The sequence below is a fragment of the Ursus maritimus genome, unplaced genomic scaffold (assembly GCF_017311325.1).
Source record: "Ursus maritimus isolate PB19 unplaced genomic scaffold, ASM1731132v1 scaffold_1, whole genome shotgun sequence".
Classification (NCBI taxonomy): Eukaryota; Metazoa; Chordata; class Mammalia; order Carnivora; family Ursidae; genus Ursus; species Ursus maritimus.
The window spans coordinates 19,046,299-19,071,166 of record NW_024423343.1 but is presented as its reverse complement, the minus strand read 5'-3'; the positions used below and the strand labels follow the sequence as shown (position 1 = coordinate 19,071,166).

At 51.6% G+C, this 24,868-nt stretch overlaps 2 protein-coding genes and 1 pseudogene across 2 annotated transcripts in view; 2 read left to right on the top strand and 1 right to left on the bottom strand.

Moving 5' to 3' along the window:
* Window positions 1-14,995, top strand: part of ARPC2 (actin related protein 2/3 complex subunit 2) — a 28,195-nt gene extending 13,200 nt beyond the window's left edge. Inside the window, exons 5-11 of the mRNA XM_040640742.1 lie at window positions 944-989; window positions 3,845-4,031; window positions 4,686-4,779; window positions 10,448-10,574; window positions 12,137-12,237; window positions 12,691-12,791; window positions 14,538-14,995. Coding sequence (XP_040496676.1) covers window positions 944-989; window positions 3,845-4,031; window positions 4,686-4,779; window positions 10,448-10,574; window positions 12,137-12,237; window positions 12,691-12,791; window positions 14,538-14,562 — 681 coding nt within the window. The 3' untranslated portion in view covers window positions 14,563-14,995. The remainder of the gene's footprint in view (window positions 1-943; window positions 990-3,844; window positions 4,032-4,685; window positions 4,780-10,447; window positions 10,575-12,136; window positions 12,238-12,690; window positions 12,792-14,537) is intronic.
* Window positions 14,996-19,038: 4,043 nt separating this feature from the next.
* On the top strand, window positions 19,039-22,229 carry GPBAR1 (G protein-coupled bile acid receptor 1). The gene is given in 3 exon segments (XM_040640717.1): window positions 19,039-19,432; window positions 21,049-21,575; window positions 21,577-22,229. Coding segments are annotated over 2 exon segments (990 nt in total). The 5' UTR covers window positions 19,039-19,432; window positions 21,049-21,093; the 3' UTR covers window positions 22,085-22,229.
* Window positions 22,230-22,823: 594 nt separating this feature from the next.
* LOC121104055 overlaps window positions 22,824-24,868 on the bottom strand; it is a 2,634-nt pseudogene continuing 589 nt past the window's right edge.

Here is a 24,868-nt window from a genome sequence, read left to right as displayed (position 1 = left end):
TTCCACCAGGTGAAGCAGTCACACTGACAGAGAAATAGGAAGGTATAAAAGGGTTCCTGTTTTATCATTTACTCCCCTAAGCTGGAGAGTAGCCAGCAGTAGTAAGTATTGGTTTGGGGGGGGGGGGGGGGCGGGGTTTGGGGGGGAATAACATTTAGAGAGTACAACCTTCTGTGACCCACCAATATAAATAAATGGCTGTGGTTCAGTGATCTATTGTCTTTTGTCATAAAACTGATGATGAGCTAAATAATTTTAAGGCTTCCAAGATAAGCAAGCTAACTGGAATCTGTTCCCACAGTTCTGGCTTTATGTCCTCAACCACCTTGGTTACTGGTTCGGCCTGTACTTAGTTGATAACGAACATAATCTGCTCTCACTTGGGTTTGGCAACCTTTTGCATCTTGAAAACAAAAGTGGTTGTGTGTGATATATGGTCGGGAGGAGAACAGAGAACATACAAGGGTGTGACCAAGTCCTAAAAGAGTAAAAGATGAGCCTTGATTGAAAAACAGATCCTAGATTAACCTTGGATTTTTTTTTAAACAGGGTTTTGGTTTTTTTAAGATTTTATTTATTTATTTGAAAGCGAGAAAGAGAGAGAGAGAGAGAACACTAGTAGGAGGCGAGAGGGAGAAACAGACCCCCTGCTGAACAGTGAACCTGATGCAGGGCTCCATCCTAGGACCCTGAGATCATGACCTGAGCCGAAGGCAGATGCTTAACGGACTCAGCCACACAGATGCCCCTAACCTTTTGGATTTAATCTCAGTTCCGTGAGTGACTTGCTTGGTAACTCAGATATATCTGCTTCCCCTTATGTCCGGTGTCCCATCCACCGAATGAAAAATTCTGGCTTAGAAGAAGCTTGGCAAATACAGTGCTTTAAAAATAATGGCATTATCATGACCTTTGGATTAACATTTGTTTTTGTATTTTCTAGCTATTAAAGAGGGTGTACGGGAGTTTCTTGGTAAATCCCGAATCAGGTATGTAGTAGTGTGAGCAACTGTGGAGGGACAGGGAAAAAGACCTGTCCTGTTTGTACTCTGCTTTTTTTTTTAACCAAAGCATTTCATTTAAATATTGTTCATTTTACAAATATTTCTGCCTGAACCCAGTTTGCACTTCAACCCTCTCCATAAAAATAGCTTTAAAGGGGCTTTACTTTGTCCAATAATGGTACACAGTGTGGTTTGCAGAACTGATGTGTGTCATTTTTAACATTTATGTGGGGGAGCCAAGTAACTGGCAACCAGTGGGCCACTTTTGTTTGCTCGTGGTGATTAAAATGCCTTTTGAGACTGAGCAAACATTGGTTTTCACCCCAGCCCCTAGTAACCCCATTTTCTGTACTCTGCGCATTTGGAGGAGGAAACATGACTATTCTCACGTATTCAAGGAACAAAAATTACAGCCTCTCCTTTTAATCCATTCTTCTGATAAAGAATAAATAGCCTCTTTGCCGACAGAGGAATTCAAAAGCAGCACGGCCTTCCTTGATTACAACAGCTATGTTCCTACTGCTTTACAGGAAATTTAAAGCAGAAAAACTGAACAGTATTTTCTTCCTTGTGAATAAGTGGGAGTCTCAATTCTGAGGCGTTTAGCTGGGCCCCCTGATGAGGACCAAGTAGTTAAGTTCTTTTGAACATTATATTACTCGCATTTTGTTCCTGTGGTACCTCGATTAGCAAATTGTTCTAAGAAGGAACGTGCATCTGTCTTTTCACAGCTGTTCCTTTTGCTAGCATATTTCCTCCCCCAACCTTTGTGTGGTTTTTGTTTGCTTATTTGTTTTCATTTTTACAATGTGATATGCCTCACCACTCTCAGTAGAAGACCTTCCCCTTTTCTCTATGCTCTGGAAACAAAATATCAAATGTCTTGGGGATGTAACCTGTTACTAGGAATACTGTGGGTGGGAGCATTGACTGCAGTCCATAAAGAACACTGGAATGTGTTCATCCCCAAATTGATGGTAAAAGTATATCGAGAAATAAAAACCAAAAATTAAGTAACACTGTAGGCCTTAAGAGGAATCAAGGAATTTCAGAGAAGAAGGAAGAAAGAAACAGAACTAGAACAGAAAAAATCATGTTGGAACTCTCAGGCATGCTTGACACAGCTCAGATCCTACAATCTATGAGAACCACTGGAGTGTAATACAGAGGGCTCATGTTTCTGTCCCTGGGCCTTTTCTTCTGGTTCCTGCTAAAAGCACAGGCGTTGCCATATTGCACACTTTGTGTTCATACAAGTGCAGAGTATAAAAACGTGTGAAAGTAGTGTGTCTCCTCCTGTTTTTCTGTGGGTTTATCTGGGCAGGTTTGGGAGTCTCACCAGGCCATACTAGATTTTTACTTTTAATCTGTCCTCAGTATGTTTCTCTTCATCCTATCAAAGCCTTATTTAGAGTCTGACTTTAGCTGTAGTTTCACTTAGTTTATTTGGCTTCTTAAAACTAACAAACCTCAACTTTAAATATTTTCATTTTCTATCTAATCTTATAATCCTGTAGTCTGTTTGCTTATCTGGTTTTCAGGTACCCAAAATGGAATGATGATTGATATTATTTAATATTGGAGTGCCAAATATGCTAAGCACAATCTAGAGCAGAGATTGAGATAGCCCATGTTCTCAGTGATGATCAATCCAAAAAAGACCTCAGGGATGCTCTTAGGAAAAAATTCAATAGTGCAAAGTATAAATGCTTAAGATATTCAGTACAATTCTGGTAAAATTATTCCCAGCACTTACCTAGAATATGAAGTGATCCTCAGTGATGCACAGATACACTGCAAAGCCACCCATGGGCTTTTTGGCATGTGTTAATTGTTTGATTAGCTAATCTGTTGTCCCAACCTTGTTTGCTGGGACTCGAACTCAGCATGCTGTAAAGAGGGAGAATAGCGTGTAGTGGTCAGCAGACTTGGCTTCGGGTCCCATTTACTGAAGACCTGTGTTCCGGGCACTTTAGAATACTGTATGCTCTCTAAATTTTCGCAAGAGCCTCCCCCATCTCACCACCCTTTTTAAATAGATGCAGGAATTATAGAGGTTGGGTAGTTTGTCCAGGGTTGCACAGTAGCAGGGCCAGGATTTGGACCCAGTTCTGTTCAACTCAAAATAGAGTTGCCTACACCTGTATATCATGCTGCTTTAGCATGGCATTCTGCTCCTTTGAACTTGTTTTCCCTCTAAAATGAGAATAACCGTATCCGGCCTTCTTACTTCAAAGAATTCTTAGAGAGCAAATGAAGTAAAATATTTTAAAACACTGTGAGATTTTTATAGCGTATACAAGTAAAAGCTATGGGGGAGGTACACACACACTTTTTAGATTTTTCTATACCTTGCCTCCTTCGACAAAGGGTTTGTGATGGTATGTAAGGGTTTTTTTGTTTTGGGGGTTTTTTTTTAATCAAAAAGCTATCCAGCTGCTGACTTGTGTTAGCACTTGGCAGTTAAGCCATCAGAGAAAAATATGTAACTCATATTATTACATCTTGATAGCATACACAAGTGCCCCCTTCACTACTGTGTCTGAAACACTAAACTTCTACTCAGAGTTCCTGGATTATGGCTTTTTCCTATTCCTTATTTGTAATCAGTCATCTTTGATACTGATTCAAATTTTTGCATAGCATTTGTTAATTAGCTGTGTGTATTTACAGTAGTTTTGCAAGAATTAAAGTTTTATCTTCCCTCATTTGCCATTTGAGGCAGATGAGAATGGACAGCAATCTACCTGGGTTAAAAGTATGGACAGTGAAACAATAAAATATCACTGAAACCTGCAGTTTTTTGGTTTTAACATAACCACTGTTTTTCCCCCCTCCAGGATACAATGTTTCTTTGCTATATGACCTTGAAAATCTGCCGGCATCCAAGGATTCCATTGTGCATCAGGCTGGCATGTTGAAACGAAATTGTTTTGCCTCCGTCTTTGAGAAATATTTCCAATTCCAAGAAGAGGGCAAGGAAGGAGAGAACAGGGCAGTTATCCATTACAGGGATGATGAGACCATGTGAGTATAGAACTTGGTCCTAAAGCCTGGGTGTGGCTGTTACGTGCCCTTACTGAAAGATACACAGTTAGGTCAGACCTTAAGCTCTATTGTGTGAATCCCCCTAACATGTCTTTCTCATAAAATTCTTTAAGCCAGGATGTAGATGACAGGGGAGAAAAGGGGGCCACTTCTGCTGGTCTCCAGATACCAGAAGTTGGCAAAAGATGAAAGGCAAATCCAGTGCTTTCCTTTAAGACACCACTATTGAAGGTGCCCTTCAGTCATACAGCCTGGGTAATGAGGAGGGAGAGGGGGCCGTATGTTCTGTGTGTGTGCAACTCTTCGATCATCTCCATAGTAGGACTCTCCTAGTATATAAAGAAATTTTTTAAAGTGAAGTTTTGAGAGTCACTAACCCTAGATTCCATGTCCCACCACACAGACAAGTCAGTACCAGCTAACTCGGTGATTTTCCTCTCCTGCCTCTCTCGGGGCCGTGCATGTGTTATACTGACTTTGTTGGCCACACATACTGAGTCTCCCTTAGCATGCCTTGTTTTGTGAACGAAGAGATTTAGGACTTTACCCACCTTCTTCACTTGGAGATCAAGGTCTTGACAAAACCTCATGCTGATTCTGTACTTCTTACCTCATGGGTTTTGTTCCCCTCAGGTATGTTGAATCTAAAAAGGACAGAGTCACAGTAGTCTTCAGCACAGTGTTTAAGGATGATGACGATGTGGTCATTGGAAAAGTGTTCATGCAGGTATGGAGCGGACGTCTTGCGAGCGGGAGGGTGGGGGGGTCGGGTCACCGTGGTGTCGTGGTTTATACCTCGGCACTGAAGCACACCATGAGCATAGAAAAAAGAACCGGCCGCTCTGGGGGTGCTGGCACCTCCCACCAAATTCACTGCACGTAGTTTTTCCTTAGTGCCTTTAGCCTTTTGCAGGACTGGACTGGAGAGTGAATTGAGGATTAAACATACTCATGGTATGACTGAGTTTTAAGCGCCCTTGCTGCCATAGGGTCTTCGATTGAAAGCTTAGTCACGTTTCCTACCCTCTTGTGTTTCCTGCAGTTTCTGACAAGGTCCGTTCTTGGCTTGGTTTAGTCCTAAAGTCTTCTCAGAACCGAATCTCTAGAAAATTCCTAAGTAGTAGATAGTACATCCATAGGGTAGAGTCGTTGAGCAGACAGCGAGGCAGATTGGCCGGAGTTTGCCTGAGGTCACCACCTCAGAAGCAGCTCACCTACCAAGAAGAGGAGTGGGGCTTAGTGGGACACTTTGTAATTGGATTTCCAGTACAGTTGGACTCCAGTCTGAAACAGTACTCCACTGTGGCTTTGTCATGCTGTCTGCTAACCAGTTGCTGGCTCTAAGATAGGAGAGCTCGTCGTTGAAGTGATACCCAGGCTGATTTTTCAGTATCTAGTACAGTGGTTCGATTTTCAGACACCTTTTGTATGTGTATCCTGTTCCTTGGCAGGGTGAAGAGATTTAAGAATTCTGGGACAGAATCTTCTTTGCTACATAGAGTCGAAAGATGGTTGTGCTTAACGTAGTGAGGCTATTTTATGGGTATTCTCTCTGAGCGGCTAGGAAATACTCGAAAGTGAGAGCCTCAATTTCATCCATCTCTAGTGGCTTTTTGTGTTTAGTCTGATTAATCAGAAACTCTGATTTTGGAGCCACTATGCAGAAAAATTGGAATATTGACATTTTCAGCATTTGAGAGTACTAAACTTTGAGTGTGTGTGTGTGTGTGTGTACACAGATATATAGACCTATATCTTGGGTCCCAAATGTAAGCTCCCAGACAGACATTTTATCTGTTTTTAGGCAGAATTGACAGGGGAATTAAATGCAGTAGCTTAGAAATTGGGCTGAATCCAGACTGACAAACTAATTTTAAAAGCTATGAAGTATATATTTAGATTTGGCTGGTTTTTTACCAGTCTTGTTCCATTTTATTCCAGGCGACATCTTAACTTATTTTTATGCTTTAAACAGACCTTATCTTGGAGAGCTTACAGGAGATTTGTTCCTTAGGAGATTTTTGTGTATTTTTTTGCATATGAATTTAAACTCCTCCCTCCAAGTACATGCGGTAGGGCACTGGTCTAAAAGGGAAAAGAAAGTCTCTGCATCTTTGCACTGACAGCATCTCTAGTTAGTGACTAGACTGGCACCATGCGGCCCCATCTGGTGTCCAGGAACGTGGAAAGGTTGTGCTCGGGAAGCTGTCTGCTTTGCCTCCTTCTCCCCAGAGTTGAAGGCTGGGGCCATTTATTTGAAATGACCTTAGAAACCTGGGCTTATTTTGCTGGATTTTACCCCAAAATAAACCATCTGAGAATTTTCCTGGGCTTCGTTATTTTAAATTCCTAGAACAGCAGATGCCTAGCACAGAATGCTGTGACCCAGGGACACTGTTTGAAGTTCCTCCTGGTCACTGACCTGCTTGCTGTGGGCCTTTGTGGGTTTCCCCCTGCCGGCGTGGACTTCCAACCTGGTCAGAACACGATTCCTGCTTTTGTCAGTCGGCAGACCAACTCTGAGGGATGCTTCCTGCCTTTAGGAAGAAGATGGAGTTTCCATTCCCCACGCACATGGGTATTCTAGTGTTTGCCTTTGGTGCATGATGTCGGCATGCAAGCTGAGCACTAGAGAAAGTCTGGTAGATATCACGTCACTGCTCGTTCTGCGAAAAGCATTAGGAACAATACAGTTTTGGAGATTAGAGTATGGTGAATTAGAATATTTTTCATATTCTTAGGTCTTAGCATCAGCCCCGTAACCAAGAAAAGTTAAACAGAGACCGCTGGTTTCTGTATGTTCGGGGACAAGACACAAGCAATGTGCCTCTTAGGCAGTCGTGAAGATAGGATGTTGAGGACCCTGTCTACCGGATATAGCTGTAGGATGTTTTCCTGAAGTGGGAGCACTGAGTCAAAGTCAGGAACGTCCTCCTCCACGGAGGTTGTACCCTTTTGCCTCCCACCTAAAAAGCATGAGAGAGCCTGATTTCCCAGAGTATGTCGTCAGACCTTCAGATTTCTGCCAATCTGATAGATTAAAAATGGTGTCTACATTCTCTTGGGAACGAGGTCCAAAATCTTTTATGTTGAAGGCTATTTCTTTTTCTTTCCTGTGAGATGTTTCTGTTCTTACCCATTTTTTTATTGGGTTACTGATCTTTGCTATTTCTTTATATAATTGAGAGATTAGCCTTTTATCTATGGTAGGAGTTGCAATTATTTTTTCCAGTTTGTCATTAGAGTTTGTGGGGGGGTTTTCCCCTCAACGCGTAAGTTTATTTTCACATAGTTAAGTCGGTCAGTCTCTTCTACGTCTCCTAGATTTTGAGTCATAGTTAGAAACTCCTTCCCTACTCCAAGATTGTAAAGAGATGTACCTGTATTATTTCTTAGTATTTTTATGGTTTCATGTTTTACACATAATCTTTTGATTACCTATTTGGAGTTTTCTCCTGGTATATGGTGTGAAAGGTGGATCCATCATTTTTTCTAAATGGCTACCCACTGGTCTCAATTGTCATTGTTTCAAGGCCCATGTATATACTACCAATTTAAGATGCTGCCTTTATCATATACTTAGTTTCTATGTATATATTTGGATTTATTCTGAACTTGCAATCATAGATTGTGCTTTGATGGGAGAGAGAAATAGTATTGTGATACTCAAAAGACATCCTAGTTGGAGGAAGAAAAAAGAGGCATCATTGCGGACACATACAGGACAAAGACCCTAATGAAAAAGGAGAACTGTTTGGGTGGGTTGGTTGATTGTTTTTTAAGTATTATTCTAGAGCGCGCACCAAGAAGAAACCAAAGATGTGACAGTGCCTAAAGGATAGACCCAAATCAGAAGTGAATTGTTTTTTTTTTTTGTTTTTTTTTGTTTTTTTTTTTTTTTTTTATGTGAAAGAGAGACAGCCAGCGAGAGAGGGAACAGAGCAGGCGAGTGAGAGAGGAAGAAGCAGGCTCCTAGCAGAGGAGCCCGATGTGGGACCCGATCCCGGTACGCCGAGATCACGCCCTGAGCGGAAGGCAGACGCTTTAACGACTGCGCTACCCAGGCGCCCCCAGAAGTGAATTGTTAACCAGATCTTATATGTGTGGTTTTCCTTACAGAGAACTGCTGGAATCCACGCTAATATGGGTTTAGATACACCCCATCTGGGTGTGAATGCCAACAAGTACCAGTGATTTGGAACCTTCGAGAAACTTACTAAACATGAGAAAATGCTGGCAGTTATTATCTGTTCTATTTTCTCCCCCCCGCCCCGGGGTTGGGGGAGGGGTAGCTAAAGAGTAAAAATAAAAGAAGTGAGAAAACCTCCCAACCCCTCTGCAGAATGAAAAGTAGTGTTTTCTAGAGAAGGGTAATCTCAGAAGCTTTGCTTTAGGAATTTCCATTCTGAATGATCTTGACTCCTTCCGTGCCTCTCCAAATATGTTTCATTTGAGGAACAAAATATAAGAGGGAGCTAACCCAACCTGGCTCTGTTAGTTTATCTTCCACCAAGCTTTAGAAGCCAGGCAGTGCCAGCTCAGGAGGCAGGGTGATGGAACAGGCGAGGTCCCCGACTGGGCGTTGGAATTCCTCAGATGTTATCCTTCTTTTGCCACTAATTTGCCGAGGGTTTGCCACCCAGTGCGCAGTGTCCCTACCTACTAATGGAAGCGTAGTCCCTGTCCCTTCCTTTACAGTACAACAGCACTAAGTCAGCTATGATAGAAAGTGCTTGCTTCCATTCAGCAAGCCATGTGCTAGCCAGCCTCTTTGAAGGAAGAGAAATGGATACAGAGTAATAAAGGAGGATCCTTGGCTTACAGAGCTTACAGCCTGGTAGGGAAGCCAGGCTCATTAGTGAATAGTAAAGTGCCATGGTAGAGACTTAGAAGACATGGGAACTCCCCGTGAGATAGAGGCCAGCTCCCCGAGTCTATTGGAGGTCATATCTAGCAGCAGAAGAGCGTTGCAGACTAAACAGCCCTATAAGCATGCTTTCGGTACTCCTAAAACTCTGAGGCTTTACCTAGCCCTTGCTTCCATCCTTCTGCTATCACTCAAGTGAATTTGGATCATCCTTTTTTACTGGCGTTGCAGGAAAATTAGTTCTGTTCTTGGAGACCTGGGTTGAGACAGGGATGCCTTGTATCGCTTTGGTATGTACACAGGAATGTGTGCACTAGAAAAGCTTGAGGTTTGAAGATTAAAATATAGGAATGGCCTGGTTTTTACATCCTCATTTTCCTGGCCTTTGATGAGGGTGGGGACGTTTTGTTAGTGAGCTCTTTTTGTTAGTGGTGAGCTCTTAGGCAGAGTGGTGGTGATTGAGTCCGTAGCCATTCAAGACCAGAATTAACAATCGGGCTTTCATTTCTCAAGTCACGCAGCCTTCTCCCCTCCGCCAGCCCTAAAACAACTTAGCTTCTTTAACTCCGTTGTCTTCTGCCCCCAAGAAGGGCTTACATTTAGTCTAAAATTCAGATTGGTGGATTCTAAACAGTAACGGTCTGAGATACCTCCGTGAAACAGGACTTGTGCAAAGGTCCAGAGCCCTGAGAAGGCCTAGTTTTCAAAAAGGGGAAGAAGCAGATATGGGGGTGGGAGGGGTGACAAATGGACCAGCTCATAAGAGGCTTTCAGGCAAAGATGAAAGGGGTTAAGATTTTATCTTGAGTCTTAAGCAAGCTAGAGCCTGGGTTCCATGCACCCTGAGATTTTCAAGATTTCCTGATAAACACAGCCTCTTCACATGGAATCAAAAGAAACAAATCAGCAGTAGTCCTTAATCCTAAATGTAACCTGGTTCTCACATGCTTTGCAGTGGTTGTCTGTTTAGTCTCCAACGAACTTTAATTGCCTCTCTTGTTCCAAAACAAGAGAAGGGGAACTGGATTAAGAATGCTCTCATAAGGGGCACCCGGGGCGGGGTGGGGGCGGCTCAGTGGGTTAAGCGTCTGCCTTTGGCTCAGGTCATGATCCCGGGGTCTGGGATAGAGTCCCGCCTTGGTCTCCCTCCTCAGCGGGGAACATGCTTCTCCCCTTTTCCTCTGCTGTTCCCCCCTCTGCTCGCTGGCTGGCTTTCTCTTTCTCTCCCTCCCCCTCCCCCTTTCTCTCATGCATGCTCTCTCTCTCTCAAGTAAATAAATACAATCTTTAAAAAAAAAAAAAGAGATCTCACCACATTTTGAAGATCAGCCTTGTTAAGTACTCTGTGGTCTCTGCTTTTTGAGGCCGGATCGCATCGGTAGCAGCCGGAACTGTCATACTTCACGGCAGGTGTTTCTTAGCCATCTGCCGGTCTGGAGTGCTGCAGAGGTCGCACCCATAGGGCCAGCCTTGTAGTGGAAGTTGCCATTCATCTGACGTCAGACTCTCTTCTGGTTGCTTTGTGCAGGAGTTCAAAGAAGGCCGCCGAGCCAGCCACACAGCCCCACAGGTCCTCTTCAGCCACAGGGAACCTCCTCTGGAGCTGAAAGACACCGATGCTGCCGTGGGCGACAACATTGGCTACATTACCTTCGGTGAGCGGGGCGGGGTAGCCGAGTCGGGGCGCCTCTGATGCCTCCCGCCGCGGGATGCCTAAACCGGGACACACCTTTGTTAAAATGTGAAGGCGGCACAAGCGGGCGTACCAGATCGTTCTCCTGTGCCAGTGCTGTGACTGTAGGAGGGTGTGCCATAATCATTTTCTATTTTCCCTGTGTTTCTTAAATTCTGGGGGGAAAAAAATATAGCCCCGATGTCAAGTGTTAAGAGTTGGGACCACATAAGCATCGCTAAGCAGCTGGGTGGGAGGGAGTTCTCTGGCATTTGGCATTTCTTGGGTTTTTGCTTACTAAGCCAGAGGTCTAGCCATGATTCACTTATTCCACTGAAGAAATTCAAGTCTTCCCTTCTTAGGATTGCTCCAGACCAGTGAGCTGGCTCATGATTGTACCTCACAGTTTGGAATAACAGCTCATTCACACACTGCACCTGAAGCCACTAAAATGTTGCCTTTTGTGAAATTTAAGTCACCTCAGTACTGAAGGTGTACCTGTTTATTGGCGACAAGCCCACCGATTTACCGTATTTCATGAAATTGAAGCTACACATTTTCTTTCGTGTGACTGTCTTTGGGGTGGGGTGCCGCTTACAGTGAGGCATGGCACATGGTGTAATTGGCAGCCTTTCTCTTCACGGCACACGGACTGTCCAGTCGTTGGCGTCTTAGATCCTGTGCCATGTCGTTAGCTCTTGTTCTGCTGTCCGTTTCTTCTCGGGGCAAATTGACACAGAGCTCCCACCCTCTCTTTTGCGGTATTCCTTTTCATGTTAGCAAATCCTCCTACTTGGAGGATTTTACTGCTGCCGAGACCCCTGAATAGAGGAGGTGCAGGAGATGGAGAGGATTCCAGAAAGCTGAAGGGAGGGGTGAGGAGGGCTTCAGTGCATGGAGTCCTGGGAGGGGCTTTTCTCATCCCCCAGCCAAAGTGGCTCCTGCTGCCTGTCCTCATCAGGAGAGTTGAGGTCCTTGGAGCTTATAGTGTTTAGTTTTTACCACAAAACCACAGACTCTTCTGGAACCAAGTGCCTCTGAAGGCTGAAGCACCACGGACGGAAGATAGGCAGGCTTCGTTTCCTCATGCTGATGTTGATGTCTAAGATGAGGTGTTTTCTCCAGAGTTACCCTCCACCCCCTCCATTACCAGTGGTATCACCTTGTCAAGAGACTGCGTGCTGCGGAAGCAGAGGCTAGTGGGCATGTGGCAGTCGGGGCATAGATCTGAGTGCACAGCCACAGGCTAGACCCCAGACCTACAGTGATCCCAGCACTAAGCCCTTCCGGGGGAGCCCTGGTCTTCCACCGTGATCTCCTCCATTTTCCTTGACATATCCTCCATTTGCACTCACTGGTACGGGCCCTGGTTGTAGTATTTATCCCTTCCTCGTCTGAAGGAGAACACCTTGACAGAGCCTGGGCATAGTGGAACGAGCGCACTGTCCTCAGGCGGGGAGAGGTCGGAGCCGATCGTAGGCTCTGATCTTCCCGCCCTTCGGCCTTGATGTCAGCCTGACGTCTTGTCTGTGCCCCTGCCTGCAGTGCTGTTCCCTCGCCACACCAATGCCAGTGCTCGGGACAACACCATCAACCTGATCCACACGTTCCGGGACTATCTGCACTACCACATCAAGTGCTCGAAGGTGAGAGGGGGCCACGGCGCCTTGGCTCCTGCGCTCCGGGTCCTTTTTTCTACCAGAGTTAATAACATAAAAAGTTGTTTCTGCGTGGGCCACACCTGCTGGCTCAGTCGGTGGAGCCTGCGGTCTTGATCCTGAGGTGGTGAGTTCAAGCACCACACTAGGGGTAGTTTACTTGGAAAAAAAAGTCATTCCTATAGTCCAGGTTGTTACTGTGAACTCTAATGTTCTAGAGACTAAGATGTCACGGCCTTTCTTCCATCTTTCCCTGCTACCTCTTCCCGTAATAGAAAGATGAGTATGTTGTCTCCAGAAAGGGTTGCCCTCCTGCTTTCCTGCATGGCCCTGTGTCTGTCCCAGGGCATATGTTCCCAAACCTTCCTGATAACTTCTAGGGAAAGCAAAGCTGTCTTTCTAGAACATGAGTGCTTCAGTACGCATTGTGTTTGCTCCCAGGCCTATATTCACACACGTATGCGGGCAAAAACATCTGACTTCCTCAAGGTGCTGAACCGTGCACGTCCAGATGCCGAGAAAAAAGAAATGAAAACAATCACGTGAGTAGGGCGGTCTCACAAGCAGGACCACCTTCCTTTCCGATTGCACCAAGAGGGAGATAGTGGATGGTGGTGACCTGGCCCTCTAAGTGTCTGGGCAGCATCTGCATGTGAGAGGCAGGCAGGGTTGGGCCTGTAGCCACCTGACCAGGTAAAGATGGGATGGACAGGTTTTCACTCCTGAGTGGTGTGAGCTAGGGGCTGTCAGCTAGGGAGAACACAAAGGGATCTTTTTACTGAGATACAATGTGTTCTCTTTGGGCCCGAGTTGGGAGGTCAGTCCTCACGGTCTTCCTGGAGAAAGGGGGAGATTCGCTTCCGGACATGTAGTTGAGTGAACAGGCCAGGAACCACCCCCTAAGTGTTTTTATCCCCTGGTCTGCTTCTCAGCAGGAATTTTGCGTGGAGATAAAGTTGTCTTTCTCAGAGATGGAGATGTTGAATAGCCCTCCGGTGCGTGGCTCTGTGCAGGAGAGGCCAGCGTGGTCTAGAGCTTGGGTAGCGATTTAGGTCTTGAGGCGAAATGTCAGGTTTTGGTTCCCCTTCTGGTGAAGTTCAGGCGATCCTGTTCTCAAGGACTAAGTGCTTATCTGCCAGCTTCTGTGCCCATTGAACTCAAGTCTTGAGGTGAACTACGCTTCTGCACACCCCTCCCAGCCAGTGGATTTGCAGCACCTGCTGCTCTCAGGGGTGACCTTTGGCACGTATGGTGTGCACGGGGCTCCACGTTCCCGCCCCTGGCATGTGAGGCCTCTCCTGCCAAGCTAGTTTCTGCGGCCACTTGACAGGATGAGAGGTGCCTGACTCTTGGTACCTGAGCAGAGGATTTTCCACCTCAGAAACATCAGATAGTTACAAAAGCAGTTTAAGGCACTCCTGACTTCCTTAGGCAGAGGCTTTAGAGGAGAAGCCAGGACACCCCCGGCCCCCAGACAGCAGGAACAGCGGGGCTGTATGGAACGGGGTGGCAGGCCTGGCTTGGTGCTCTCTTGCCAGAATCCAGCACTCACGAGCTTTGCATGGCAGGGTGGGGGTGAAAAAATATGGTTTCGGTTTGGGGTGGGTGAGATATTCAGGACAGGAAAATTTAGCCCCCCTCTTTGCCCCAGTTTCGCATAGTTCTCAGCCCTGGCTTCCAGGCTGCTTTACCAAATTACCTGTCTTTGGGAACCGGCCCGCTCCCCAAGTTGGCCCTTTCGGAGAAACACTGGGTGGGTTAGAAGGCCAGGACTCGGGAGCCTCAAGTCAGGCGAGTGTTCTGTAACGCGGAGTGTGGTCACCGCGTGGCAACACACAGTTCCCGTACTTGGAAGTTTTGAGCATCCGCTCCCGTGTGAAAAATCGAAGGAACTGCTCCTCTGTGAGCCTGAAAAGGTCTAAGCTGTGTAGGAGGAGCCTGAGCTCTCAGCCCGGGAGACGGTTGAGCACAGTCTGAAATTCGAGTAGCTCTAGGCCATCCAGACCTTGTGGGCAAGGGACTGTCCTGTCTAAAGTGGTACATTTGACGTCCTTGTGGGCTTGGCACAGATGCTCCCTGGTATCCCCGAAGTATCCAGCACGAAGAAGGAGCTGATGACCTTTCTCTGGGAGCTGGGCTTATCCCGGGCCCCAAGTTCCCGCATCCTCTGAGGCGCCTTCGCACCTGTGGCTGGTGTCTCTGGGACCCCATCCCCAGTCTGGGAGTGTGTGGGGCGGCAGGACAGGTGAGCCAGAAACCGGCCTTCACACTTCTCTCTGCTTTCGAAGGGGGAAGACGTTTTCATCCCGCTGAGTCTCGGGAGCAGGAAGAGGAGGCGGCTGGCAGCTGAAGGCTGCAACACTTGCTGCTGGATAATCGTAGCTTTTCATGTGGCACCTCTTCAGGTCCTTAAGGGAGTCTCCGTCCTGGTTCCATTTTGTACACGTTTGGAAAATAATCCGCAGAAACGAGCTGTGCTTGCAAGGACTTCATAGTTCTCAAGAATTAAAAAAAGAAAAGAAAGAATTCCACTTGATCAACTTAATTCCTTTTCTTTACCTTCCCTCCCTCACTCCCTGGCCTTCCTCCCCCTTTTCCAAGCTGTTGCGCTTTGCAATATGTTACTGGTAATGAGTTGCAGGATAATGCAATCTTAACTTGTTTTCTCCTAAGTATTTGAGTTCAAAACTCCTGTATCTAAAGAAATACGGTTGGGGTCATTAATAAAGAAAATCTTTCTATCTTACATGAGAATTTGCTGGGTTTCTGGACTGAGTCCAAAAGAGAGGAGCAGGGAGAAAGGGTACACATGGCGCTGCCCTTGAACCTACAGACCCAAATCTGGGAAACCTTACATCAGGAGTCCCTCGACACCGCCCCCATCGAGGAGAGAGAGGTTGGCTGGCTAGTGAGCTCTTGGTTGGCGGTTCTGAATAAACGTGCACATGCTTCCTGTAAAGCTCGCTTATTACTAAGTCTGTCTGGCTGTGGCCAAGAAGCTTCGGGACCGTGACAGTCACATTAAGTGTTTTCTGGCTTATTCTTTCATCACAAATAATGCACAGCATTTCCCAAAATATGTTCTGTGGCCTGTGTTGTTCTGCAGGACATTGATGGGTCTTAGGGTAGGGACCTAATGCAGACTAACTGGCCACCCTTCCTCTTCTCGCACAACAGGCCAAACGACTGGCCTTCCACAGAATTTCCTTTGGGGGAGACGCTCACCTAACAGTTCCAAGCCTAGCAACGTATACTGTCCCCTAGCTAGCAGGACACTGAGCCCAAAAATAAAATCATTCAGAAAATTTGGTAAAGAATTATCAGGGGAGGGGCGCCTGGGTAGCTCAGTCGTTAAGCGTCTGCCTTCGGCTCAGGGCCTGATCCCAGCGTTCTGGGATCGAGCCCCACGTCAGGCTCCTCCACTGGGAGCCTGCTTCTCCCTCTCCCACTCCCCCTGCTTGTGTTCCCTCTCTCGCTGGCTGTCTCTCTCTCTGTCAAATAAATAAAATCTTTGAGAGAAAAAAAAGAATTATCAGGGGATTATTAGGAGCACCTGAAATGGTCTGAGGGTCATCCTGACGGTTTTTAGCTTCTTGCTTTCCCTTTTAACTAGTCTCCATCTAGTGCAGTGTGTTTCAGGCTAGTTTGAGACCCATTCGTCAATTGTGAACTGCCCTGACATTTTTGTTTCCTAAACTGTTGTTGAGATCACTGTAGGTTCACATATAGTCAGAAGAAATAATACAGAAATTCTGTGTGCCCTTCACCCAGCTCCCCCCAGTGGTAGCATCTCGAATGACTGTAGTGCAGTATCTCGGCCAGGACCATGTTCTGGACACAGTCCAGCCTGACCCGTGTCTGTGTGTGTGTGTGTGTGTGTGTGTGTGTGTGTGTGTGCGCGCGCGCGCACGCATGCGCGTGTGCCGCACGCGTTCATGTTGTGGGGGTGTGTGTATTTCTGTGTGTTTGTCATGTATGTAACTTTTCTTTAAAGATTTTATTTGAGAGCCTGAGCACAAGCGGGGGGACAGGGAGAAGCAGGCTCCCCGCTAAGCAGGGAGCCTGATGCAGGGCTCAATCCCGGGACCCTGAGATCACGACCTGAGCTGAAGGCAGACATTTAACTGAGCCACCCAGGCACCCCAGCTTTTTTTTTTTTTTTTTTTTAACAGGATAGGATAGATCAGAGTGCATCACACTTCTCAAGGGCAGGTATTGATTTTGGAATGTGTTTTGGTTATGTACACACATCTTGATTAGATTCTAAAATGTCTTTTACTGTGGGTCACAGTCAAGAAATCTGAAAGCCATAGGTCATTCAGTCACCTGCTCTCCACTGAAATGGGCTCTTAGTTCAGGACGTAGCTCGGTGCTCATCCCAACAAACCTGTGCCCTGGGGAGGCGTGGCCCCTTGTCACCCGCTTTTGCTGGGTGGCAGACCTGGAAGAGAGCACCAGCTGCTGTGTCAGCCCTCTCCTGGGGAGCTGGTACTTAGCAGGTGCCATTTCCATTCCCTTTGGTCTCATTGGAAGTGAAGACCCTCGTCCCAGCAGCTCCTGAGGCCAAAGACCCAAGCCGGGATCTGCTCTGGGGGTTCTTGAGTTCGAGCAACGCTACCCCCTTCTGGGGATTGCTAAAAGCACTGCGGTGGCTCTGAGAGGGCCCTGGAGAATCCAGTTGAACCCTCACAGGAAGGACCAGGGTTTCTTCTCCCCAGAGACCTGACTCGGGGCTTCCTGAGGCCAAGATCCTGGCCAGGATTGTGCCCAGAGCCCTCCAGAGGCTCCCAAGGGCCTGTCTGCTCTTGCCTATGGGGAGTGAAGAGTGTGGACCGTGGCTCCTGGAGACCACCCAGGGTCCAGCAAGCCCTGGTGCCTCCTTGCCTCCATTCGTCCAGTTAGCCAGTTAAAACCCTAGCCCCTGCATACCACACCCACCCCGTCCGGGCCCCCAGGGTCAGCAAAGAGCTTCAATATCCAAGAAAAGGGAAAGGACAAAGGAGGCCCAGGAGGATTCCCTGGCAGGATTGGGTCCCGAGATAGAGGCTCTGCCTGAGGAGAGAGAATGGGGACCACGGAGACGGGCCTTCAGCTGGAATGGAGGGTCACGAAACCCTGCACTGGAGACCTCCTGTGGGCCAAGGGGAGAAGGCCGGGGATGAGGCCGTGCCGGAGATGGATGGGGGGGAGCAGAGAAGGCCTGGATGGTCTAGCGAGGAGGAGACAGGACCCAGGCTTCCCGGCCCCTGCCGCCTGAGCCGCCCCCTTCAGACGTCATCCCACACACAGTGTTTAGACAAAGCAGCGAAGAAGAAACACAGACATCCTGGATCCCATAGGGAGGAGGCTAGGGCTGGGAACAGAAGGAGGTCTGTTTATTCCTGGCAGTCCAACATCTGAGGGGCCCCACACCCATTTCTGTCCAGGCCCCAGGCTGAACTCTCCCAGAGCCTCTGACTTCTGCCCGACCAGACGGCGTGGGTCTGAGGGCCAGCTGCTGGAAGCCTCTGGCCGCCGGCTCGCTTGAGGATGGGTTTGAAGCTGGATGCTTTCCTCTTCCCACTTTTTGTCCCAACAGAAGTCCTGCCCCCCAGGTCCCCCGACCACTGTGCAGGATGGGCAGAGCCAGACCCCTCGGGGCCCCAGCCTTCAGCCCAGGTCTCTCTCCCTGCCCTTCCCCGCTGAGGCCACAGAAGTCCCCTCGCTCGGTCTACCTGTGCTCTTGAGCAGGGAAGTCTTTCCTCATGTCTCATCTCCAGCTTTCTTGCTGCAGTTTCAACCTGCACCCTCCCACTTCAGCCTGCTTCTTTCCAGCACCCCAAGGCCTCAGTTGGTACAAGTGAAAATTGGAGCATCCCACCTCTTGGCTCCCCAGCCTTGAACTTGCCCTTCCTCTCCTCTACCTACTTTCCTCGGTGTCTCTGTGGAGCAGAAGTGCCATTCTCTTGCTTTCCACAAGCTCCCTATCTGCCATTCTCCGCAGCGTTCTTTCTGGAGGGAGGCGACATGCAGAGGGCAGAAATCCTAAAACTGTTAGTAACAGCTGCTTTCATTGAGTGCCTGTGTGCCTAGTGCCCATCCAAGTCTTCATCACCCGTTAGCTCAGTTAGTCTCGACATAGCGATGAGTGCACTATGAGCCCCATTCTACAGATGAGGAAGTGAGGGCAAAAGTACTTCAGTAATTTGCCCAAGTTCACAAAGCTTCAAAAAAAAGGCTCCCAGCCAGGATTCTAAGATTCAAACCCAAGCTTTCTGATTCCAACAGTGGCTCACGCCTCTTGTTCGTGACGGAGGCTTCCCATTAAGTGTCAGGCACTGGGCTATACACAGACACGCACGCTACTCCATGATACTCCCCAACAGCCCAGAGAGGTAGTTTTACTTGTTCCCATTTTACAGGCGGGAAAATTGAGGCCCAGAGGTAGCTTGCCCAATGCCACACCCCCAGAGCCATTTTTACCTCGTAGCCCAGAACTTGACTCAAAGCAGTTGAGAAAAGTGTAGAATGCCCCCAGGTTCTAGACGGTAGCGTTGGCTTTATAAGCCGGCAGGCCCATCAGGGGGTAGGATGGGAAGGTGCTCAAGCTCCAACCAGCCCCACCCCTGCCACCCTCAGACACTGCTCCTCAGAATGGTAGAGCTGGACGCACTGTCGGCCGGCGGGCCACTCCAGCGGTTTAAGACTCATCAAATGTAAATGTATTCGCCGGACAGGAAGTGGAGAGGGGCAGCGGAAACCGATTATTCATTGACTGGAATGCATTTCTCAGATTAGCCAGGCAAGCAGCAGGTGACAGGGCTCCAAGTTGGGGGACCTGAGGTCGGGGACCTGCCACCTTGGTGCGAGCTGTAGCTGGTGGCTGGAGAGGGGACCCAGGTACGGGACCGGGCGAGGGCCCTGGACGAGGCTGGGAAGGCCTCCCAGCTCCTGCGGCCCCACCCCCAGAGGCGGGGCCCGGCTGAGCCTCACCAGCCCCAGCTCCGGCCCTCCAGAACCCAGGCGGGGCAGAGCCTGGGCAGCACAGAGCCCGGGGCCCCGCTGTACCGAGGAGTGGAGGCACCATGCCCTCACCGGCCAGGACACCAGACAGCTCCAGAAGCCCCGCAGGCCTGCCTGCAGCCGTTCCCTGACACCGNGGGAAAGCCCGGCTGGGCCAGCAACACCTGCCCCCGACAGCCATGTGAGTAGCTATGCCCTCCTCCCCCCACCCCGCCCAGGGCCCAGCCTCACCTGGAGACCTCGGCCCCAGGTCCTGTAGAGGCCCGTGCACCCAGGCCAAGCCACCAGAGCCTCCGGGGCGTGCAGGTCATGGGGCCAGCCCGCCACTGGGAAGGTGGCCCCGGGGGCCAGCCCTGCCTTTCTTGGGGCTGGGGCGGGGGGACTCACTCCAGGCGAGGAGGGTTGGGGACTCACTCCAGGGGAGTGCTGGGAACTCCAGCCCCGGACTCCAGAGTCCAGGTTTGAAGTCACGGACCCTGAGGTCTCATGAGGTTTAATAAAGTTGGTGGCTCAGGGACGAAGGGAACAGAAACTAAAGGGCCTGCTAGAGAGGGAAGGATGTCCTGGGTCGAGGGCTCCGGGCTCGGGGCTCCGGGTGGGGGAGGTTGAGGAAGAGGAAATGGGCTGAGGGGAGGGGAGAGGGCCAGGAGCTTGGTGGGGCTTGGCGGGCCTGGGGGGAGCTAGGAAGGGAAGGGTCCTGAGCTCAGGGTGGTGGTGGTGCCCTAGGATCCCGTGACTTGGGGGTGGGGGCAGGTAGGAATCCTTTCCTTATTGACTTTAATCCTAGCAACGGCAGCTGCTCCCTGGCTGACAGGAGCAGGAGTTTCCCCCAGGCCCTGGGACCCCTCCTCCTCCCCACCTTGTGGCCCTGGGGCCAGGGTGCCAGAGGGGGCTGAGGACACAGACCAAGAAAGGAAAGGACGGGGCCAGATCGGAGTCACAGAATGACCAGGCCCTGCCCTCAGGCTCCTCCTGCCTGTCCCCTGGGCTCAGCTTCAGTGCCCCGAGGTGTGGCGGCTATCCTCCTTGCTGCCCGCATCCTCCTTCTCCCCAGTGACTCCTCTCTTCCTCCAGTTCCCAGGAGGGGCCCTGTTGCTAGTATGGTGCGGATGAGTCAAGTTTATGGGCTGGAAGTCCTACCCGGAGGCTGCTCACTGAGCTGTAATCGGCTATGGGGGGGGGGGAGGTGTCAGGGGACAGGGCACCCAGCTTGCTGCTGCCACCCTGGCCTGTCACTAACTCACTCACTCCTGCCCCCACCCCCCAAGCCTTAGCAACCTACCCTCTCTTAATGCTCTGGTGCCAACCAGGCTGGGAACATCTGAGGACGGGGACCCCTCCATCATCGCACCCACCTAGCCCTGGCCCCAGCCCAGCCAGCTAAATTGGCCAATTTAGAGGCCTTGCCTTGTGAGGCAGGGGATGGACAAAGTGCTTTGGGGCTGGGTGCGTCCACCCTTCAGTCTAAACGGAGGCATAAACACAGCTGCCCAGAGGGGGTCGGACAGGTGATAGCAATGGCCGCCACAGCAGGGTAGGTCCTGGGGAGCTGGGTGAACACAGCCAACCCTCCGCTCCAGCTGGTGGCTGCCACGCAGGACATACTTGTTGCTGGAGGTGACTTTTTTAAGGGAAGCCCAAAATACGAATTTTTATGTAAATTGCAACTGGCCATTAATTGGAAAAAAAAAAAAAAACGTGCATCGGCAAACAAGATAAGGCCCGTGGCGTGTAAGTGGGCAGCCTCCGGATCTCTGCGCAGCCCCGCCTAATTCTGGCTGCCCGTCTCCCATCCAGGCACGCCGGCTGCTGCTCCAGGCCTCCCCTGTCCCCAGGCCCAAGATGACACCCAACGGCACCAGGGAGGCGCCCAGCCCCGTTCCCGCGGGGGCCTTGGGGCTCTCCCTGGCCCTGGCCAGCCTCATCGTCGCTGCCAACCTGCTCCTGGCCTTGGGCATCGCCAGGGACCGGCACCTGCGCCGCCCCCCCACTGGCTGCTTCTTCCTGAGCCTGCTGCTGGCCGGGCTGCTCACGGGGCTGGCGCTGCCCACGCTCCCTGGCCTCTGGAACCAGAGCCGCCGGGGCTACTGGTCCTGCCTCCTCCTCTACTTGGCGCCCAACTTCTCCTTCCTCTCGCTGCTCGCCAACCTCCTGCTGGTACACGGCGAGCGCTACATGGCGGTGCTGCGGCCGCTCCAGCCCCGCGGGAGCACGAGGCTGGCCCTGCTCCTCACCTGGGCGGGCCCCCTGCTCTTCGCCAGCCTGCCCGCTCTGGGGTGGAACCACTGGGCCCCCGGCGCCAACTGCAGCTCCCAGGCTGTCTTCCACTCCCTACCTCTACGTGGAAGTCTACGGGCTCCTGCTGCCCGCCGTGGGGGCCGCTGCCCTTCTCTCGGCCCGCGTGCTGGCCACTGCCCACCGCCAGCTGCGGGACATCCGGCGGCTGGAGCAGGCCGTGTGCCGCGGCGCACCCTCGGCCCTGGCCCGGGCCCTTACCTGGAGGCAGGCGAGGGCGCAGGCCGGGGCCACGCTGCTCTTCGCGCTGTGCTGGGGGCCCTACGTGGCCACGCTGCTCCTCTCCGTCCTGGCCTTCGAGCAGCGCCCTCCGCTGGGGCCGGGAACCTTGTTGTCCCTCATCTCACTGGGCAGCGCCAGCGCGGCGGCCGTGCCCGTGGCTATGGGGCTGGGTGATCAGCGCTACACGGCGCCCTGGAGGGCGGCCGCGCGGAGGTGCCTGCGGCTGCTGCGGAGAAGAGGCTCCCAGGCCGGGCCGGGCCCCCGCACGGCCTACCACGCCAGCAGCCAAAGCAGCGTGGACCTCGACTTGAACTAGGGGAAGGGCCTCTGCTGGCTCCTACTTGAAGCATCTGTCCATCTCGGCCACCAAGCCCGCCTCCTCTTGTCCCCAGGCATCCGGATCAGAGGCCCTGCCCTTATCTGACCCCACCCTGACCAAATAAACTCCGCCGGCCCCTTCACGGGTATCTCATTCAGCATCTCCGAAGAGAGGCAGGAGGGACACCGTGGCAGAACTGAAGCCACACGGGCATCCAGAGATCCCGGGGCCTCAGAATCCACCATTGGGGAGGACGAGCCGCCCCCAGATGGTGAGCTGAAGATCTGGAAATCTAGCAGAGTTTGCAGGGAGCCTCACCCGACGTGCCCTCACTGGTTCCTCATGTCCGCACGCCACAAAATCCACACACACGGTCTCTGGGAAGTATATTTTATTTACATTTTTAAAATCTGTAACTAATATCTCTTCCTCCTTTCCACCCCAGAGACTTGGGAAGGGAAAGGCGGGAACCTCAAAGACCTACTCCCCACATACAAACAACCCCCGTGGCTCACACCAAAATGAAGGTGAAAGAAAGAGAGCCTGACCCCCTGAGGGACCCACAGGTCTGGGTGGGGGCAGGAGGTGGGTTTCTTAAGAGAGAGGGCACAGAGGGGGCAAATCAGTTTAAAGGGGTTGGAAAGTAGTCCGAGGAGCCCCCTCCTCTTCCCCCGTACCCACCTCTGCTGGTGGGTTCTCCCTTCACCCCTCAACACCAAAGCAGAGGCTGCAGCCGTTAGCGGTCAGGTCTCTGGACACATGCTTTTGCTTTGTGGTCTCCTGCGTAGATCACCAAAGAGAGGCATCTCTGTGGAAAGCGCAGGTTGAAGGGACTGAAGGACCTGGGGCCCGGCCCCGAGCCACTACCCAGGGGCCTCGGATGGCCTCCTCCAGTGCGTCTCAATCCTAGATCCCTGGTGGTTGGTGAACACACTTCGAAGCCAGCAACCAGTGAGGGGATCGAGAGAGCCACAGCGTGGGAGGCAGGGTTCCAGCCCCTCAGCCCTGGAGACGAGATGTGCGCCGTGGGTCACCGTCAACCAGAAGTGACAACTCCCTCAGGCTTCCCAGCACTTGGGACTCACAGGCCACCACCAGGCATTGGTTCCCAGCTTCCCTTAGGAAGTCCCGCAAGGACGCTGCGGTCCCCCAGGGGCTATTCCACCTTCCAAATACACAGAGAGACTCCAGCCCTTGCCCAATTCACGTACTTGCTGAGGGCAAAGTCCAGGATCTCGCCGTGTGGCCCGGTAGTCAGTGAGCAGGCGGCGGTGCGAGGGTCCCAGGCGCGCGATGCCCTCGGCTGCGTATAAACCACGGCGGTGCCCGCCTCCCACAGCAGCTGCACGTGCCCGACTACACCGGGGGTGCCAGGAGCAGAGCGGCGTCAGGGGCCGGAGACGGAGAGGCACCTGCGGACTCTCAGGGTGAGGGGGGAGGAGTGGGTGGGGAGGGGAGGCCGAGGCGCCGGGCCAGAGCTCCAGGCTGCCTGTACCTGGTGCTGACACTGGTGCCTGAGAGTTAGTGACAGGTCATAGATGGCCAGGTCCCATCCAGGTAGCCAACAGCTGCCAAGGGCATCCTGGGTGGAGGAGAGCACCATTAAGGCTCGTGGAAGGACCTGGACCTCACGCCGCCCTGCACTCCTCCCTGGTTCCCGGCCCAGGCACCCTCACCAACCCTCTTCTCCCCAGCTGTCCTCCTCGCCAAGCCGAGGGCCCTTCTCACACTCACACGCTGCAGAAGCCCAAGAGCTCCACAGAGTGGACTCGCTCTCCTCCCTTCTCCCACGTTGGGCTGGGAGGCCACGCGGTCTCGGGTCGCGCACCACCATAAGGTGGGAGAGATCCGGGATGGAGGCAGGCAGGAGGCAAGAAGGCAACAGGAGAGGGGCCAAGGGAGTCATCAGAGGGGAAGGGGAGGGCATGTGCAGCACAGGCCCCACAGCCCGGCTCAGGTCGCACTCACCTTGCCGGTGGCGGCACTGACCAGCTTGGCCTGGCAGTCCACAGAGCCGGTGAGGATCGAGACTGCCGTCCTGGTTGCGGTGGCGACACGGGTCAGAGGGCTTCAGGCCCTCAGTCCTAGGGCCGGAGCAGACAGCTAGCGATGGGGCTTCATCCTGCCCCCCGAGCCCTGCCCCAGATCCACACAGAGACGGTGAACCCGTCCCCTGCCCGGGAGCCTTCAGTGCGTGGATCGGGCCTCCTGCTTCAGGTCCCAGATCCTGACGGTGCCATCTTCATAGCCGACCACAGCTCTCTTCCCTGGAGGGCCACAGGCACGAGATGGAGAGGGGACAGACAGCAGCTCTCAGGCACACCCAGCAACGGAATGGGGGGCAGGGGGACAGAAAGTAAGGGGAGCCGTCGCCGCCCCGCAACTAGCGGACATCAGGGCAGGAAAGAGCGGTCTGCTCTGGGGCCTGTGTCCACGTTCTGGACGGCGGCCTCGGAGCTGGTGTAAGGCCCAGGAGGGAGCCCGGGAGGTGCGGTAAACCTGGGCGACCTCTGTGCCCGCGGAAGGACAGACGGGGGAGCAGCTCTCACCATCAGGGAGGACTTCGGCCACAGGTAGCTGGGCAGTTGGGGCCTTGGAAAGTATCTTGCAGTCACCATGGGACCTTCCACATCCAGGTGTTGCCATACGGCCGTGCCGCCAAAGGACGGGGCGCCGAGGGTGCCACTCTGCATCCACTGGGCAGAGAGGAAGGGTCGGGAGCCCGTCACGCCCAGCCCCACAAGCCCGTCAAGCTCCACCACGGCACTGTCCTTGCTTCAC